Consider the following 17,509-nt stretch of genomic DNA (forward strand, 5'->3'; position numbering starts at 1 on the left):
ACTGGCGTAATTGGGTTTATGTCAGGGGAGCATATGATCTAATTTAAACAAACCCTCGTAGCGTGTTTGTTGGTTAGGATTGGGCATTTCTAATTATTAATGCAATCTAGAAATTAAATCCTACGGTCGTACCTAGGGTTATTTTTGGGTTAGAGAAATAGCTAACGGTCGTACCTTAGCTATCGAGAAATTAAGGAAGGGTTGGTTGTTTATCGCGTGCATGACAACTATAACTAATCTATTACTAAATGTTGGAATTATTTCTGCATCAATGATCAGTGCATGAACCATTTCTAAAGTGTACCCTTGGCTAGAGTTTCCCCAATCATTTCCTTTAATTAATTATTTTCTGCAGTTAATTTATTTAGTTAGCATTTAATCCAAAATCCCCCATACTTTGGACTCTAGAAGAAACAAATTATCCCCAGTCCCTGTGGATTCGACCCTACTCACCGCCATATACAAAATCTGTACTTTTCTTGAGTAGGTATTTATTATTGTACAGGTTCGGCACCTGTCAGTTGTACAACAGATGGTCCAGGGCCAGAATGCGAGTTTGGGAGCAATGCTGACATAATTGTTTTACATGATTGTTAGCAGTGAAATTGCAGTCAAATGAATTGTAGTTCTTTAAGACAATAGCTTGTGATTTTTAGATACTCATGCATCCGAACTTGTGCAGAATCAGCATGAATGATATTTCTTCACCATCTTTTTTTGGGGGGGGGGGGGGGGTGTTAGGCGATCTGATTGGATTCACTGAATTTCATATGTATGAACCATCTCAATGGGAAAGCCTGCTTGCATCTAGTGAGTGTAAAGTGTAGAAATCAGCTTAGTGTCCTGTCACCTGTAACTGCAGTACATTTTCTTACATGTCTTGTTGTGTATGTAAAACTAAATAAGTTAATTCAAGTCAAATCATGTTTATGTTCTGTGAGATGTTGACCAGTTATATGGTAAAATATACTTTTCAGTAGTCTAAATGCTGAAGGTTTTGAAAGTTTGGATGCGAATATGTCAGCTAAGAGGAGAATATCTGTAAGTACAGGGGAGGAACCTGGCAATAGTATGGAGAGGAAAGATGTAGCCAATGAATTTGGAGAACCTAGTGATAGTTTAACTCTGGTATTTTAGGTTATGCACATACTCCTACAGACAGTACAAATTACCATGCATAACTACCTGAAATTCCTCCCTAGGGCTTGATTATCAAAATTACAGAAATCATGTTTAAAAAATAAGTTTCAAAATGCACTAAGATAGAGGACATATTGCTCATTCATTAACTTGAATATCAAACAAAATATGATCGTGTTTCCTCTATTCAGAGAGGATTAAAAGATAAAACCCAAAAACAAGGAACTTAAACTATGTCCCAATTTTGGTCTGTAGTCAGTTTGGCAGAGAACTTGAGTCGGTTTGGCATGTAGTCAACTTATCACAGGCTGGTGGTGGTGGTAAAATCCGTGCTTGGAAACTCGAGCAGCAAATGCTGGCTTTTAGCTTAGGGGTAACTTTTGGTTCCTGTAGATCCCTGATTTATGGCTTGGGAGGATTGTATTTCCACCTTACTGAAGATGGATCTAATTATGTCATGAAGCCTGACGATGAAGAGGATCACACGGTTTACTTCAACAACACCTCCAAGCCTGCGAACAGGTGGTTCAAAGTTCCTCCCATGATTGCATGCAGATTTTTGCCCACTCACCAAGCAATCAGTGGTAGCAAAATCTATGTCCTTATGGAATGAGGTAGACGATCCATGGGGGGAGTATTTGGATCTGTAATCTAACTAATCCCAATGGCATCCTCTTGAGCTGTAAATTTCCTTTTGGTGAACCTCCTGTTGAAGGATCTCTCTCTCCCTCCCTTGGAACAAAAATTTGATCCTCAGCGCTACATCCTGTTTCGTATTGGTGCTGGGGATCAAGTTGTTATCGTGTGTTTTAACGCGGAAATTGACAAAAGTGTTCAAGGTTTGTTGAGGATCGTGATTGGTTCATTATTATCCCTTGTGTGTGGAAGGGAATTACTTGTTCACAACTTTCGGCGTCAGTGTTTTTGCCTATCATGTATTTGACGGGAGTTTATTTGAATGACCTGCTCCGTTCTGTAGTAAAGTCAAAAGGGTTGCCTGACCATTATTTCCCTCCTCAAGAGTATTGTCATAGTCCAATGCCCTTACTGTGAATTGGCTCAAATAAGTTTGCTAACCTTTGGCTTGTGACTGTGGGGGAAAAAACCACCACATTGAGTGTGTTCACCACTTGACCAATCAAGGAGGAGGACTGTTCCCCTTCCCCTCCTTGGGAGGGAAAGAAGGAAGATTGTACTTCTTATGCGAAGGAGACATGGGAATCTGGTTTTGTTGCCAACATTGAACTAGATGGAAGTCTTGAACTCGAGCTAGGGGAGCATGTTCATTTCTATATAGACCCTGGTGCTGTAGTATTCCCTCAACCTGAAGCAGATGTGCATATGTAGTGGTCCTTGGATGTTTGATCAGTTGTTGTTTAGTATACTAAAGGACTTCCTAACCAACCATATTGTATGTACTAAAGCATCTTTACTTCTTTTTTCTGGTTAGTATACTAAAGGTTGGTTTTTTTTGCCAACAAGGAACTAGATGAGAGACTTTGAAGTCAAGCTAGGGGAGCATGTTAATTTCTTTATTGACCCTGTTGCTGTGGTATTTCCTCTGCCAGAAGTAGATGACAAGAATAAGCTTATGAGGATGTGTATCTATATATGGTGAGAGACTTCATAATATAAGGAAGAACGGCTAGCCCATTGAGATCATTTGCCAACATGCAATGCATACTTCAAGAATATGAGAAATTAACTATATGTTTATCTTCACTTTGCCCATCCAAATCCAAATCCTGTACTCTTCCTACATCAGTTTACATGGCCTGCGGTATCTGAATCGCATGGATTGAAACAGGTTCCATTCCAAGCTGTGTTCATCGGAACAATGTCAAGTTGTGACATATAATTAATGGCAAGTTTTAGCTCAGCGCTTATTGAAAATCACAAAGAGTTGCTTAGAGTTATTCACTTCCAAAATCGAGGATTCAAATTCAATTTAGGAAACATCCCTGCATTTCATATCATGATGAAACAGAGTTTACACATTTCAAGTTCAGGAACACAAGCGCGGTTGGTTGTTTTGTAGAAGCGATAGAACAAGTATATATAGCTGAAAAAAAAATAAAAGGAAACAACAAGCTAACGGTCTTATTTGTTTTCATCAATTTTTTCCCCTTCTCGTGTTTCGTTTTTTTTTTTTCCATATTTCTCTTTTCAAGTCAATTGTCTTATTTTTTTTTTTATTATGTTTCTTGATTGCAACTTCTTGGGTGACAGAGGAAACCTATGCATGAGTACAAGTCAAAGAAAGTTAAAAAATGCAAGTAACGTATTATAATTTCCTTTTGAGTAAGGTGGCTGTAATTTCACTTCAATAGAAAGGAAATAAGTTGTGAATGAGTTTGGACAGTGTTTTGTGATATCATTTTGCATGTTTTCTATGGATGCTATCAGTCAGGTAATTTCTGGCATTAGATATGTTTCTATTCTGGGGACTGAAGGCACTTGCATGTGCTTACCAAACCTGTTTATTGACTAATGGCACATTAAACTCTGGTTAAGGTTGAGACCAGGGCAAAATCGCCCTTAGCTTCTGAAAAATTGTTTCATTTGCAAATTCACAATTGAGAAAAACCAGCTCAAGAATAAAATCATACAAATTGAGAAAAAAAATATATATATATTCTACAGGCATGCATTTGAGAAAAATATACATACAAATTGAGAATTTAGAAGGAAAAAAAGATGCAACTGAACCTTCAAGTTTGGACATTGAAAGGTGTTATCGAAGCTTCACTAATTTCACTAACTTCATCTTTTATGCTTCGTACACTTCAGGATTAACTTAGTGAAGACTGCCTTCTTTTCACTTTAGTAGGCACTCTCCTCTATTTGTTACCAAACCAGAACATGTTTGATGGAGGAAACTTTGAAAAGAAAATCTAAATATATATATGTACACTTTTGAGGATTGATGTTGATTATTGATATTTCATGATATGATTTGATACAGATATGACAAGCAGTAGAAGGGAAAAGGCAAGCGGGAACTCAACGAAACAGAAGGGAAAGCTAGTAAGCGTACTTTGAAGAGATAGCGCTGAGAACTGCAAGAGTTGTCTTTTAACTTCTCCTCTTAGAGGAACTTGGGTTCCCACCGATCGCTAATCCAGTAACCAGTGCAAACTTCGGGGATTTGAGAAATTATCTGATAATCTGCACTTTGTTGATCCAAATTCTGTACTTTGTGCATTAGCTCATCAGACATATCAAAGAACCCGAGAAATTGAAGTCCGGTCAAGTTTTGGATGCCCGAAGATAACTCCTGCATCAGTTTACAACCAATTAATTGCAGATTTTTGAGACTAGGCATTGATTCCTCTTCCGCTGTCACCCATTTCAGCCTTTTCAATTGCATTAGCTCTAAGCGCTGGAGTTTTCGAAATCCTCCAACCTTGAAACATAATGTCTCCCCTTCATAAGCACAATAGAGAGTAAGTAATACCAGATTGGGCAAATGTCCGAGGGAGCCTGTTATATTCTCATCTTCTCTCAACCTACTGTTAAACAACATTAAGGTTCTCAAGGATTGAAGTGATGTCACCCATTGCGGTACTCTCTCTAAACGGCCCTTCAATTTCAGACGTACGAGGAATTCATGTTTTGGAAAGACGGAATGTTGGAGATCAAGGGTTTCATCTTCTTTAATACAAGAGATGACCAACTCTCGAAGGTTGGTCAACCTCAAGAGGGAGGAGAGCAACTCCTGTCCATCTCTTCTCAGCTTTGTAATGGATAATCGCCGCAGCTGTATGAGCTTTCCAATCTCCCTTACTATTGTATCACTATCTGCTTCTATATTAGTCAGATTTTCCAAGCAAATAAGCTTTCCAATTCCAAATGGACATTTACAGCCCCAAATTGCATACTCATTTGAATAATCTCCCTATCTGCCAAAGCTAAGAGAACGGAGTTTTCATAGATTTAGAATTTCCACAGGCAACTCTGTTACATTGGTTCCTTCCAGATTTATAGCTTCAAGGTTCTGAAGCTTCCCAATAGATTTGGGAATAATTTTAACTCCAGTTCTTGCAAGATTAAGATACCTGAGATGAAATAGTTTGAAGACTTGCTTTGGAATGCTGTCCAATTCAGCTCCATGCAAATCCAACACCTTTAGCAACTTGGGATCACCACTTAAGAACTCGGATAAAAATGTAGTTGTGAGAGGATCTTCATACCCAAATATTACCACAGACCGAAGACACTTTAAGCTACTAAATTCTTGTGGATCATCAGTGAAGTTGTGGATTGCTAGGTGTCGAACATTTTTAGGCCATCTTGTGTAATATCTGGTGGCTACAGTCGTGAAGTCCTGCTCTTTAGATTTTGAAACAATGATTTCACGCAGAAAATCATGAAGACCACATGTAACCAATCTGCCTTCGGCAAATGAGGATTTAACTTGGATTAAGCTTCTGTTGATGAGTTCTTTCATATATCTCATAGCAATATCAGTGGATGTTATTCTTTCTTTCTCTTCTACAAATCCTAGTGCAATCCATTTCAGAATTATATCATCCACATCAATTGGATAATCTTCAGGGTAGATGCTTAGATATAATAGGCAGATTTTAAGATAGTGAGGCAAATCATTGTAGCTAAGTAAGAGTACCCTTTTGATTCTGTCAAGCTTACCACTGCCATCTGCCTCGCCACCAAAATCATGAAGAATCATCTCCCATTCATCTGTCTTTTCCTTGTCCTTAAGAGCCAAAACACCACCTACTGCAACAATTGCAAGTGGTAGGCCCTCACATTTTTTCAATATTTTTTTAGCAACTTCTTCTAGATTTGGAGGACAGTCATTGCTCTGAAATGTTCTATTGCAAAACAGAGTCCAAGACTCTTTATCAGTAAGAGGTTTCATCTTATAGATGAAGTCAAGTGATCCTAAACAGGACGCAGAAGCTACATCAGCTATTCGTGTTGTATTGACAACACGACTAGTGATATTACAGTCAGGCAATACACATTTGATAGCTTCCCAGGCATCTATACTCCACACATCATCAAGGACAAGAATGTACCTTTTTTCCTGGAGGAAGTCTTTGACAAATTCACTCAGCATAAGAACATCCATGGATTCCACTTGGCGAGGGACCAGCTGTCTGATTTCATTGAACAACTGTTGGATCAGGTTCTTGATGATGTCATTCAACTGAAAATTTTGAGAAACAGTTATCCAGGCATGGCTCTGAAATTGTTTCTTCACTGCAGCGTCATCGTAGACTTTTTTCACCAGGGTAGTCTTCCCGAGTCCCCCCATTCCCACAACCGAAACTACTTTCAATTGGGCATGGTCATCAAGGATTTTTGAGATGAGCTCTGCTTTTGGCTTATCAATCCCAACAAGTCGAGCTTCTTCAATGAGGAGTGATTGAGCACGAATATCAAAATCAGCATTCACCTGACGAGAAGAGCTGAAACCTCTTTCTTGAGTACCATATAAGGACTGGTACCTCTGATGCCTTGCTGAAATCTCTCCAACTCTGCCCTTGATGTCTTTTATCTCCAAAGAAATTTGATGGCGAGCTTTCAAATTCTTTATTGAGTTATAGATCTTTCCAACCTTACCACAGAATCCATCCTTGTAGCCACGAGCAAAGCGGAAGGTAAAATCATCGAGAACATCCTCTGTATCATAAGCAACTTCTCGAACCTGCTTTAGCCATTCTTGGAGTTGAGAATCATTGTCTTCCTTTGCTTCAGCTTCTTTGAGGAAAGTCTTTATGCTCCCGAGTTCATCTTTGATGAATTGAACATCTGATTTAAGCCCCCCCAAAAGTGTGATCTCTTGGGAAAGCAAGGTTGAGAGCTGTTTAATCAAAAAACCTACAACACTCTCTGCCATGATGCTCAATCAAATTTCTCAAGACTTGAGTCACTTGACAGCGGCAAATGATCAATAGAAAAAGGAAGGAAGGTACCTTATTGCTGCTTTTTGTGATGCTGTCTCTTCCAATAATGCTTTCCAGAGTGCAACGGACAATTCAATAGTCTCCATGGGCCATGGTCAAAAGTTTCCCATTTATTTTTGCAAGTGGCCTTCCCTACCCACAGGCCACACCCATCTATATAATTCATATTTTAGGAATTTTTAAATCTTTCTATGACTGCTACTCAAATTTTTCCAAAGGGCGAAACGCGGTTTTGTTACTCAATGTTTGACTTGTGTATCAAACTGATTCCGAATGCTTTAGCCAAAATAAATTTATTCTCCAAATTTTTTTTTATTTTGACTTTACATTTTTAGTTCCTAATGTTTGAAATTTTGATCAATATGGTCCCTTTAGTTTCAAGTAGTTATAGCCAGGGGCTTGAAAATGAAAAAAAAAAAAAAGTGAATTGAATTAAAGATATGGCAAATGCCTTCATAAATCCCTATAAAATTTCATAAAAACACTTTATGTCAACGCAATAGCATCGTTAACGTTGAACTTAAAGAGTTTTTTTTTTTTTGAGTAAGTTACAATCGTATGACAATAGATATACATAATATATAAAATAAAAAGAAAGGAGAATTCTAGTATTAATATAAAATTTATTAGCAGTCAAACTAGTCTACTACACAAGTTCTTGCTTGAATTGCGCATAGCGTTCTTAATTTGTTAGAGTTAGGAATTGTAATTATAAAAACCGGTAACATAAATACCAATATGAAGTGTTTTTACTCATTATGGTTAATTATCAATTAATTACTAATAGTATAAAACAATGGTTTCGTATATTATACCAAATTTGAGACTGATTTTGCAAAAAGGAAGAAGTACATGAGACATTAGTGACATGAATAAATGAAATAAAAAATAAAAATTTTAATTAGAATCGCTAGTACCCAATTAAGACAATTGCGCCGTAATTCGCATCTTATTTTATCCAAATACGCTCAATATCACTAATCAAAACTTAAGCGACTAAAATGATTAAAATTTCAAATAATAGGGACTAAAAGAGCAAAGTCAAAACTATTAAATAGTGGTAATTTGATTTTAACCCTTAGTCATTATTGAATTTTCGTCAAATGTCCCTAATGCACCTAATATCAGAAATTTTGAGAACCAAATATATTTGGCCGAACATGAGAGACTAATTAGCACATATGCTAAAATTGGAGATTAAAACTACAATTCACCCGGTTTGTAAAAGAAAAATCTACACCTTTTTTGTTTTATTTTTTGTGCACACATGTGATTTTTTTTTCTTTTTTTTCACTTTTGATATCCAAACCAACTAACATATGTTAATAGATTCAATTGTTAAAATGATTTTATGAATTGTGAGAACAGTAATATGTAGGAAAATTCTGTTGGGTAGAATTTTGGGTGGAAGGACTAAATCATTTAGTTTAAATTACATTTTAGCAAACTAAGTAAGTGGAAGAATTAGGTTATAAAACCTCATTTGTACCTAAAAAAAGAGGGGGGAAAATAAATATAAATCTCATTTTGTTATGAAATATAAAAAAATGTGGATGTCCCTTTGTATTCCCAAGGGGATTAATTCTTTATTTATGGCTACATTATGTATAGAAGTTACAATCCATAAATCTAATCATGTATTGGAGAAACCGTTTCATAGGTTTCTTCATATTCTTATAGTAGTGGGTGTTTAATAGGATTAATGTACCTTTAATCTTGTAGTACCTATATATATAGGTACATTAACACCCTTTGTAAGGACTTTTGTATTAGTTGGAATAATAAGAATATCACTCTTCATTTCTCTACATCTTTCTCTAATATCTCCATTTATACTATAGTAGTTTATTAGTTTTACAATATGTTATCAGCACGAGTCTCTACTTTTGAGCAAAAGGTGAAAACGGAGGCTCTACCTTGAACAAAAGTGAAACACAAGATTTTGCCGAAATTCTGCTCGCATTTCTTCAAGTAAATTCTGAGGTAAATTTCTAACTCACAAACTTATTTCAATTTCTTATGGCTAATATTTGAATTATCGGAAAAAATACAAGTGCCTATTGCTAAGCAATCACTAAACACAAACATATACTGTTTGACACCTATGAGGTAATATTTCTTCTTTTAATTCTACTTATTTACATTTAGAATTATTTGTTATAGATACTTATATTCTGATGCATTGAGTTTTGGAGATGCTATTATAGAAAATCAATTATATTTGAGGATCTACTTGTCCTTTGAAATATTTAAAGAAAAAGATTCGACCACCTGAAGATGGTCGTTCTTTAACGAAAATATTTGGCCACTAGAAGATGGTCATTATTTCAAAAGCCTGGTATGACAAATTTACCTATGGCTACAAGAACATAATTCTGCAATTTTCAGAATTACTTCTCAGTTGAAATTGTGTCGAGAAAATTTTACTCATAAGATATATTGAAAATGATATTCTCCACAATTGATTTCTCTAATATGCTCCTGTAGTGGCAATATTAAGAGAAATTTTGAGAAGTATTTTGTACTTATTGTATGCTAATTCTAGTCCATTCCCAGAAGTGAATGTGACTAAATTTCAATTTATTAGTTATGGCTGATGCCATGACTATGATTTTGGTAAATATGTATTTTACCATGACAAGAGAAAAAATTACCACTTAAAGTGGGATAATAATGATGAGGACAAGAAAATAAGAATCCTCAAGATAAATATCCCGAAGTACATTTGACGAATCAAAATTATAATAGCATTTTCACATGGCCAATTTCTTTAAACGCCCTGAAGGTGTATGATGATTGATTTAATTTATGATAGTAATTGACTTTTCTTCCTGAAGAAGAAATGGATGTTAAATATTTGGGATCAAAGGATTATGGTGATGATATTTGTCCCATAAGAATTATGGTGACAATAATATGTGTCTCATTAATAAATGTTAGCATATATACTATTTTCCAACAAAAGAGACAAACACAATTAGTTGTAGTGTTTAAGTGATTGAAAACTCCAGAAGAGCCATCGCTATATTTCTCCCTGTAGGAGAAAAGGTTATCATGAATAAAGCACTATTTTTTTACCATGTCTCGAAGAATTATTGAATTTGAATATCCGTCGAAATGGATATCAAATTGAGACACTACATGAGACAATAATAGAGATCATGTTTAGAAATCAAGTGAGATAAAGGTTAATTATATCATAATAATCATTCGAGAGAGAAATGATTATCGATATAGTTGTCTTCATTCTTATTTGATTTATAATTATCACCTGCAGTAAACCAGAAGTTTATTGATCCCAATGAATAGCAAAAGTGATAATGTTTGAGATCCGACAAGTATTTATACATACCCCTTTATACTATATATGGCTCCGAAAGAAATTTAAAATTTATGTTGGGTATGAATCACCTTTTACGATTAAATATTGTAAAATATGGATGGGTGATCTATTGGATGATTTATTTATTCTGATGAGCTATGATTCCCGACATTAGGGGGAGGAAAAAATCAATCGAAAGGAAATCATCTGAAAAATTGGATTTCCTCGATTCTCATACAAAATAATGTGAACTAGAAGTTCAAAAAATTATTCATTTGCAGAAAACTGCAAACCAATTGTCAGATATATTACCGACTCCAGAAGAGTCATTAAATCAACTATTCCTGCAGGAAATACTCTCATTAAAATTGATGTCCCTGAAGGACATGCACAAGTGCTACAAATAAATTTAAGGCCAGCCTACCTAAATTAGGTATAAATTGATTTCAAATATCTCTGGAGATTAAATAAATGTCATGACAAAATTCAACCTCTTGAAGAGGTCGCTCCTGAAGAGGTCTCTCCTGAAGAGAATGAAATCATAGAAAATTTAATTGGAGCCTAATGAAATGTAGCACTTGATATTATAGAAGTTGATGAGGATCATAAATCTATATTGGTTGATGAATGTCGGTATAGAAATGATTGTTCAAAGTGGAAAGATACGATCCAATCTGAATTGGATTTATTGGTTAAAAGAAAAGTTTTTGGACTTGTAGTCCAAACACCTGAAGGTGTAAAGCAAGTAGCCCAAGAATTTTTACAAATATTTGGATACCAATGATCCAATATGTCCATGTGTTTTTATCAAGAAAAAAGGATCAAATTTTGTGATAATTGCTGTATATGTTGATGATCTAAATTTGATTGGAACTCCTGAAGAGATTCAAAATAGTATTGAATGTTTGAAGAAAGAATTTGAGATCAAAAATTTTGGAAAGACAAAATTCTGCATTGATTTACAAATTAAGCATTTGAAAAGTGAAATTTTTATCCACCAAACTGCATATACTCGGAAGGTATTAAAGCGGTTTTATATGGATAAGGCACATATATTAAGTACTCTAATGGTCGTCAGATCATTAGATCCTAAAAAGGATCCTTTTAGATCGCAAGAGGAAGATGAAGAGATACTTGGTCCTGAAGTACCATATTTCAGTGCAATTGGCGAAGAATATTGGAATGCGACGATTAAAAGATCTCAAATAATGTTTGCATCAGGGGTAGAAATTAATACACAAGAATAGTGTACTCTTTTTCCTTAACTAGGGTTTTTGTCCTGATGGATTTTTCCCTAGTAAGGTTTTAACGAGGCATATTTGTTTGTGTAATGAACATCCAAGGGGGAATGTTATGAAATAACAAAAAATGTGGATGTCCCTTTGTATTTTCAAGGGGATTAATTCTTTATTTATGGCTACATTATGTATAGAAGTTATAATCCATAAATCTAATCATGTAGTGGAGAAACCGTTTCATAGGTTTCTTCATATTCTTGTAGTAGTGGGTGTTTAATAGGATTAATGTACCTTTAATCTCGTAGTACCTATATATAGATGTACATTGACACCCATTGTAAGGACTTTTGTATTAGTTGGAATAATAAGAATATCACTCTCCATTTATCTACATCTTTCTCTAATATCTCCATTTATACTATAGTAGTTTATTAGTTTTACAATACATTTGCCATACAAATTACAATCCATTAACTCAATGGAAAACATGACCATTGGAAGTTACGACAACCTATCCCACACATTGCATTAGTAAGCCAACTTGCAACTTGTGTCTCCGGTGACATAATATAATTGCTGAAAAGACCAATTAATTCTTGTTGTTTTCAACAATGGGTCGTCTTTAATTCGTCTTTAATCACAATGCCGAAAGAGCAAGCACTAATATTAAGTTGAGCAATGTTACTTTTTTAAGAAATAAATTAACATAGTTTTTACACGGCTAACTACATATTTGTTTGATTCTTGTCATATGTAAATTAGAAATCAAGTGCTTCAGTCAAAAAATTAGCTACCTCGGCATTTTATCCTACTTTGGAAAATTACTCAAATTTACCAAATTTGATGGTTAATATGCTTGAGTTTTAGCATTTCATTTATGACTATTATTGTTTTCAGACTTAAAAGTCTTTTATTTAAAATACAAACAGGATAAAATGCCGCCAAATAAGGATAATCCGGCATTTTCTTGTCCTCAACACGTGGCCTCATCTTATCAATCATCATATTCGTCCATAGAAACTGATGCTCAAAGTTTTGTTTCGCAATTAGTCATTTAACTCATTTATCATCATATTCATCCACAGAAATTGGTGTCAAAGTTACCTTTCGGATACCATTAGTAAGAGTACAACATATTATTTGTTTACTTGTCACTAGAGCTTTCTTAGATTCATGTTGTAAATGGAAAATTTGTATAAAAATTTTGTTTTTATTTGTGGTGTAGGAGAGTTGCTCCCAAATACAATCAAACTCCTAATGACAAAGGGGATACTGAACCTTTTCCAAGTTTGAGTATTTCCTTTCCTTAGATTGAATTTTGATGGTTTATATAGATTCGACTCATTTGTTTTGATTTTGCCTTCTTCCTTAACAATCGTATTATATTCAATCATTTGTACCTCAAATGAAAAGTAAATGTAATTATTCTTTTGACAACCAGGTTTGTAGAATTGCTGAGCGAAGTGCATATATCTTTGAAAAAGAAGATCCAGGGAATTGCTTGAGAAGATGCACAAACTAGAATTTTTGTTCAAAGTTACTAATGTCTTCAGTACAACGTTTGGTGTTAATTCTCAATGTATTCAAATTCTAATGGAAAAATTAGACCATTAATGAGATACCAAAAAAAAAAAAATTCGAAGTCTAATGCCATTCAGATATAAGTTTTTTTGATCGAATGAATCACCAGGTAGGTTGTATAAAAGGCTGCCGTTGTTTTGTTTTGATCAAAGGAAACATCAATAGCTAGTTTTAGCTTGTTTTGTGCAAATTACTATAATATTAAATATTAGAGTACTGTTATGGAAACATTAAAAAAATAGTAGTATTACTAATTACAAGAGAAGTCTGTGACATTTATAGCCAGTTTGGATATTTAGCTTAGAAAAGAAAAGATGGGAAATGTTAAGTTATCAAAGAAAAAGAAAAGAATAGCAAGGAAGATGAGATTTTAATGTTGTTTGAAAATCTTAGAAGGAAGTTGAATGATTTTGGATATATATATCAATAAAATTTTATTCAATAATTTTGTGAGGATAAAATAGATAATTTTAAAAAGTTTTATAAGCTTCCATCAGTTTTCTTTTGCTTTCCGCCCGTTTTTGGTCAGAAAAAAAAATTTGCACTGTAAATAGCACTTGGCATCCTTCAAAATCCGTTTGTTTCTTTTCTTTTCTTTTTCACCTCAATTGAAAGTCCCAAACGAAATAAAATTCACTTTCTGTTCGATTCCGTTGGAATCTCAACTCCCAAACTAGTGTTATGGACCTCTGTGACGATACTACTGTTCTAACTCAATAATACTCGGGACGCCGAAAACAGAAGAAAAAGCAAAAGAATTGGCAGAAGAAGCAATGAAATTGGAGCTGAACACCAAGCAGGAGCTGAAGTAAGGCCCCTCTTCTCATCTCCTGTGCAGAAAGTTATGTTCTTTTTTACTCTTCTGTTTTGTTATTTTTGTGCTTTATTCGCATTTTTTAATGTAATTTGCATCTGGGTTTTTGAAAATTTTCAATTTAATTGTTTGGGTTAGTCTGGGTAGTGTGGTGAATTGATAAAATTGCTTCCTTTGTTTATGTAGGGAGGGAGAAGAGTGCAACAAAAGAAGCCATGTCAATTCTTGAAAAGGTAATGAATTCTGCTGGTTTTGTTTCTTGTCAGTTCTCGGGAATAATGTCAAAATAAGGAAATTTTAGACATAAAGAAAATTCATGCTGACTTGAGAATCAGAACAGTTGAATTGGTTTACTGAAGTTGGTTTGGTGGGATTCTTAATTTCTTGGCAAGGTTGGGAACTTGGGGTTGTTGTAAGTGAATAAGACCATAGCGGGCTTGAATTACCGGTATAATGTGTTTGCAGCTGTTATTGTTTTGGTTTAATATGAACAGTAGCAATGTTATGGAATAGATGTTTGAATGATTAAGCATAAGTAAACAGCAAATGGAATGGCGACTAATAATAGATAAAATTCATGAAGTTTGGAGAACTGAGTGAGCAATGCAGAAGGTAGGTGCAGGCATGTTCTGTTGTTCAAATGCATTAGGTATTAAGGGAGGGGAAAAAACAAACAAACAAAAGTTGTTTTCTGTTTTAAATGTGGTAAATGTATGGAAATGAAGTGTAATGCTAATGGCCTTCATTTGTGAGAAAAATGGCAAAAGAATGCAGTCAACACTGTTTCCATCTGTTGAACTTAGTTTAGGAAAAAACGTTTGTCAATTTTGGGTTCTAAACTTGATTACGATTTCAGTTGGCGGACAAACAGAAGGATAAGATGTCAATTATCGTGCCAATAGGTTATTAACATCTGAGTCTAGTTGCTGGCTTTAAATTTTTTTGCTTATGATCTTCCACTTCAGCCATTTATTTGTAATTGGTGCATTGCTAGGTCACAGATTAATATGGTGTATTCCTTGTTTACATGTCTTATTCACCTTGCTTTGCTCACACTCTGTCATTTGTCACTTGGTTCAATCAAGTGACTCCGCTTAAGTCTGCTGTGCCTTCTTGAGTAAATGACATGTTTCGTCATCCACAATGCAACGCTGGTTAAGTTCTTTTTCACCTATAGCTTTCCAGTGTGTGTATATGAATGAGTTACCATTTTCTTTGAATTTGAAGAGGCATATGGATACATAGTCAGCTTAAGCTCGAGTATTTATCTCATATGGGTAAAGGAAAAATTCACCCTAATTATATGGAAGCTTTGCATTGTTTTCTTTGAAAATAAAACAGAAACAATATATAGAAGATATGCAATATTTTGTACCGTAAGAAAAAAAGTTCATAAATATAAAAGCAGGTTAACTTGAAAAGCTAACAAAATATGATTGTGCTTCTTCTTTTCGCAGAGGATTAAAACATAAATTTGACCAGAAAAACAAAGAACTTAAATTATGTACCAATTTTGGTATGTAGTCGGTCTGGCAGAGAATTTGAGTTGGTTTGGTATGTAGTCAACTTATCACAGGTTGGTGGTGGTGGTGGTAAACTCTGCGCTCGGAAACTCGAGAACCAAATGCCAGCTTTAGGCTTAGAGGTGAGTTTTGGTTCCTGTGGATCCCTAATTTATGGTTTAGGAGGATTCTATTTTCACCCTACTGAAGATGGTTCTAATTATGTCATGAAGCCTGATGATGAAGAGGATTGCACAGTGTACTTTTACGGCACCTCCAAGCCCTTCCAAGCTTGAGAACGGGTGATTCAAAAATCAGGGGTAGTAGAATCTATGTCCTTAGGAAATGAGGTAGGCAATCCATGGGGCAAGTATTTGGATCAGTCATTTAGCCAACCATAGCGGCATCCTCTGAGTTGTAAATTTCCTGTTGGTGAACCTCCCATTGAAGTATCTCTCCCTCCCTCCCTTGGATCAAAAATTTGACTCTCAGCACTATGTCCTGTTTCCTATCGGTGCTGGGGATCAAGTTGTTCTTATGTGTTACGAATTGGAGGTTGACAAAGTGTTCAAGGTTTGTCGACGATCGCGATTGGTTCATTATTATCCCTTTTGTGTGGAAGGGAATTACTTGTTCACAAATTTCGGCATCAGTGTTTTTGCCTGTCGTGTATTTGACATGAGTTTATTTCAAGGACTTGCTCCTTTCTATGGTAAAGTTGAGGGATTGCCTGGCCACTTTTTTCCTCCTCAATATCATGGTCATAGTCCAATGCCCTTATAGCGAATTGGCCCAAATAAGTTTGCTACCCTTTGCCTCGCAACTGTGGGGCAAAAACCACCACATTGTGCTAGGTTGAGTGTGTTCACCACTTCACCCGATGAGGAGGAGCATTCTGCTGCCCCTCTTCGGGAGGGGAAGAAGGAAAATGATACTTCTATATAGGAAGAAGATGAAGAAGGAATCTTGTTTTGTTCCCAACATTGAATTAGACAAAAGTCTTGAACTCGAGGTAGAGGAGCATGTTTATTTCTATATTGACGCTATTGATGTAGTATTGCCTCAATCAGAAGCAGATGTGCATATGTAGTGGTCCGTGGTGAGGAAGGTTGTTTGAGTTCAGTTCTGAAATTGCACATATTCATGGTTGGCATTTGGGAAATTGATGAACTCGGATGTTTGATCATTTGTTGTTTAGTGTACCAAAGGACTTCCGAATCAACCATACTGTGCATACTAAACATCTTTACTATTTTTGCTGTTTAGTATACCAAAGGAACAGGTTTTTCTGCTAACAAGGAACTAGATGAGTGACTTGAGATCAAGCCTGTGGAGCATGCTAATTTCTTTATTGACCCTGTTGCTGTAGTATTTACTCAAACAGAGGTAGATGACAAGAATAAGCATGAGGATGTGTAGCTACAAATAGTGTATCTTTAAAAGTGGTTAACCACAGGGAATGTATAAGGATCACCTTTTGGGCTAATTACTTAGAATATTGGCAAAAAAAAAGAAGAAAAGTCAGACACTTAGGGTTCTGATAGGGGTGTGATATCAAACTATTGGTTCCGGGACAATTTTTTTTTTTTTTTTTAAAAAAAAGGATAGAACCCGGCAACCCACCTGCAAAAAGTAAAAAAAAAAAAAAAAAAATTCTGGCCTAGCTATGTAAGTCGACAAAAAAAGGAAAAGGCTAGCGAAATCAGACTAAAGTGAATATGCTTCAGCATCCTGTGGCCTAGCTACATAAGTCGACCAAAAAAAAAGGTGTGACTAAAGTGAATTTGCTTCAACATCCCGTGAGCAGATGTTTTTCACGGGTTGTCCCCTACCGGGAGTCTCAGCCCGGTAGTATGGTAAGTTAAAAAAAAAATTCAACTTTGTAATCTAGCCGTTCATTTGAATGGCTAGATTTCCACCGAGGGTCTATATAAACAAACCAAGCAGCAAACTTCACCCCGCACCATCTCATTTCCTGA

The 17,509-nt window shown here is 35.3% G+C and overlaps 1 protein-coding gene across 1 annotated transcript; it reads right to left on the reverse strand.

Moving 5' to 3' along the window:
• Positions 1-3,838: 3,838 nt before the first annotated feature.
• Positions 3,839-7,207, reverse strand: LOC140021731 (putative disease resistance RPP13-like protein 3). Its single transcript, XM_072073036.1, has one exon. The coding sequence runs from the start codon at positions 7,004-7,006 to the stop codon at positions 5,069-5,071; it is 1,938 nt and encodes a 645-aa protein (XP_071929137.1). The 5' UTR covers positions 7,007-7,207; the 3' UTR covers positions 3,839-5,068.
• Between the last annotated feature and the right edge of the window lie 10,302 nt (positions 7,208-17,509).

Source organism: Coffea arabica, chromosome 11e (genome assembly GCF_036785885.1).
Source record: "Coffea arabica cultivar ET-39 chromosome 11e, Coffea Arabica ET-39 HiFi, whole genome shotgun sequence".
Classification (NCBI taxonomy): domain Eukaryota; kingdom Viridiplantae; phylum Streptophyta; class Magnoliopsida; order Gentianales; family Rubiaceae; genus Coffea; species Coffea arabica.

Bases quoted from the DNA above. Each gene is read 5' to 3' on its own strand.
- LOC140021731 (XM_072073036.1), bottom strand. From the start codon at position 7,006: ATGGCAGAGAGTGTTGTAGGTTTTTTGATTAAACAGCTCTCAACCTTG.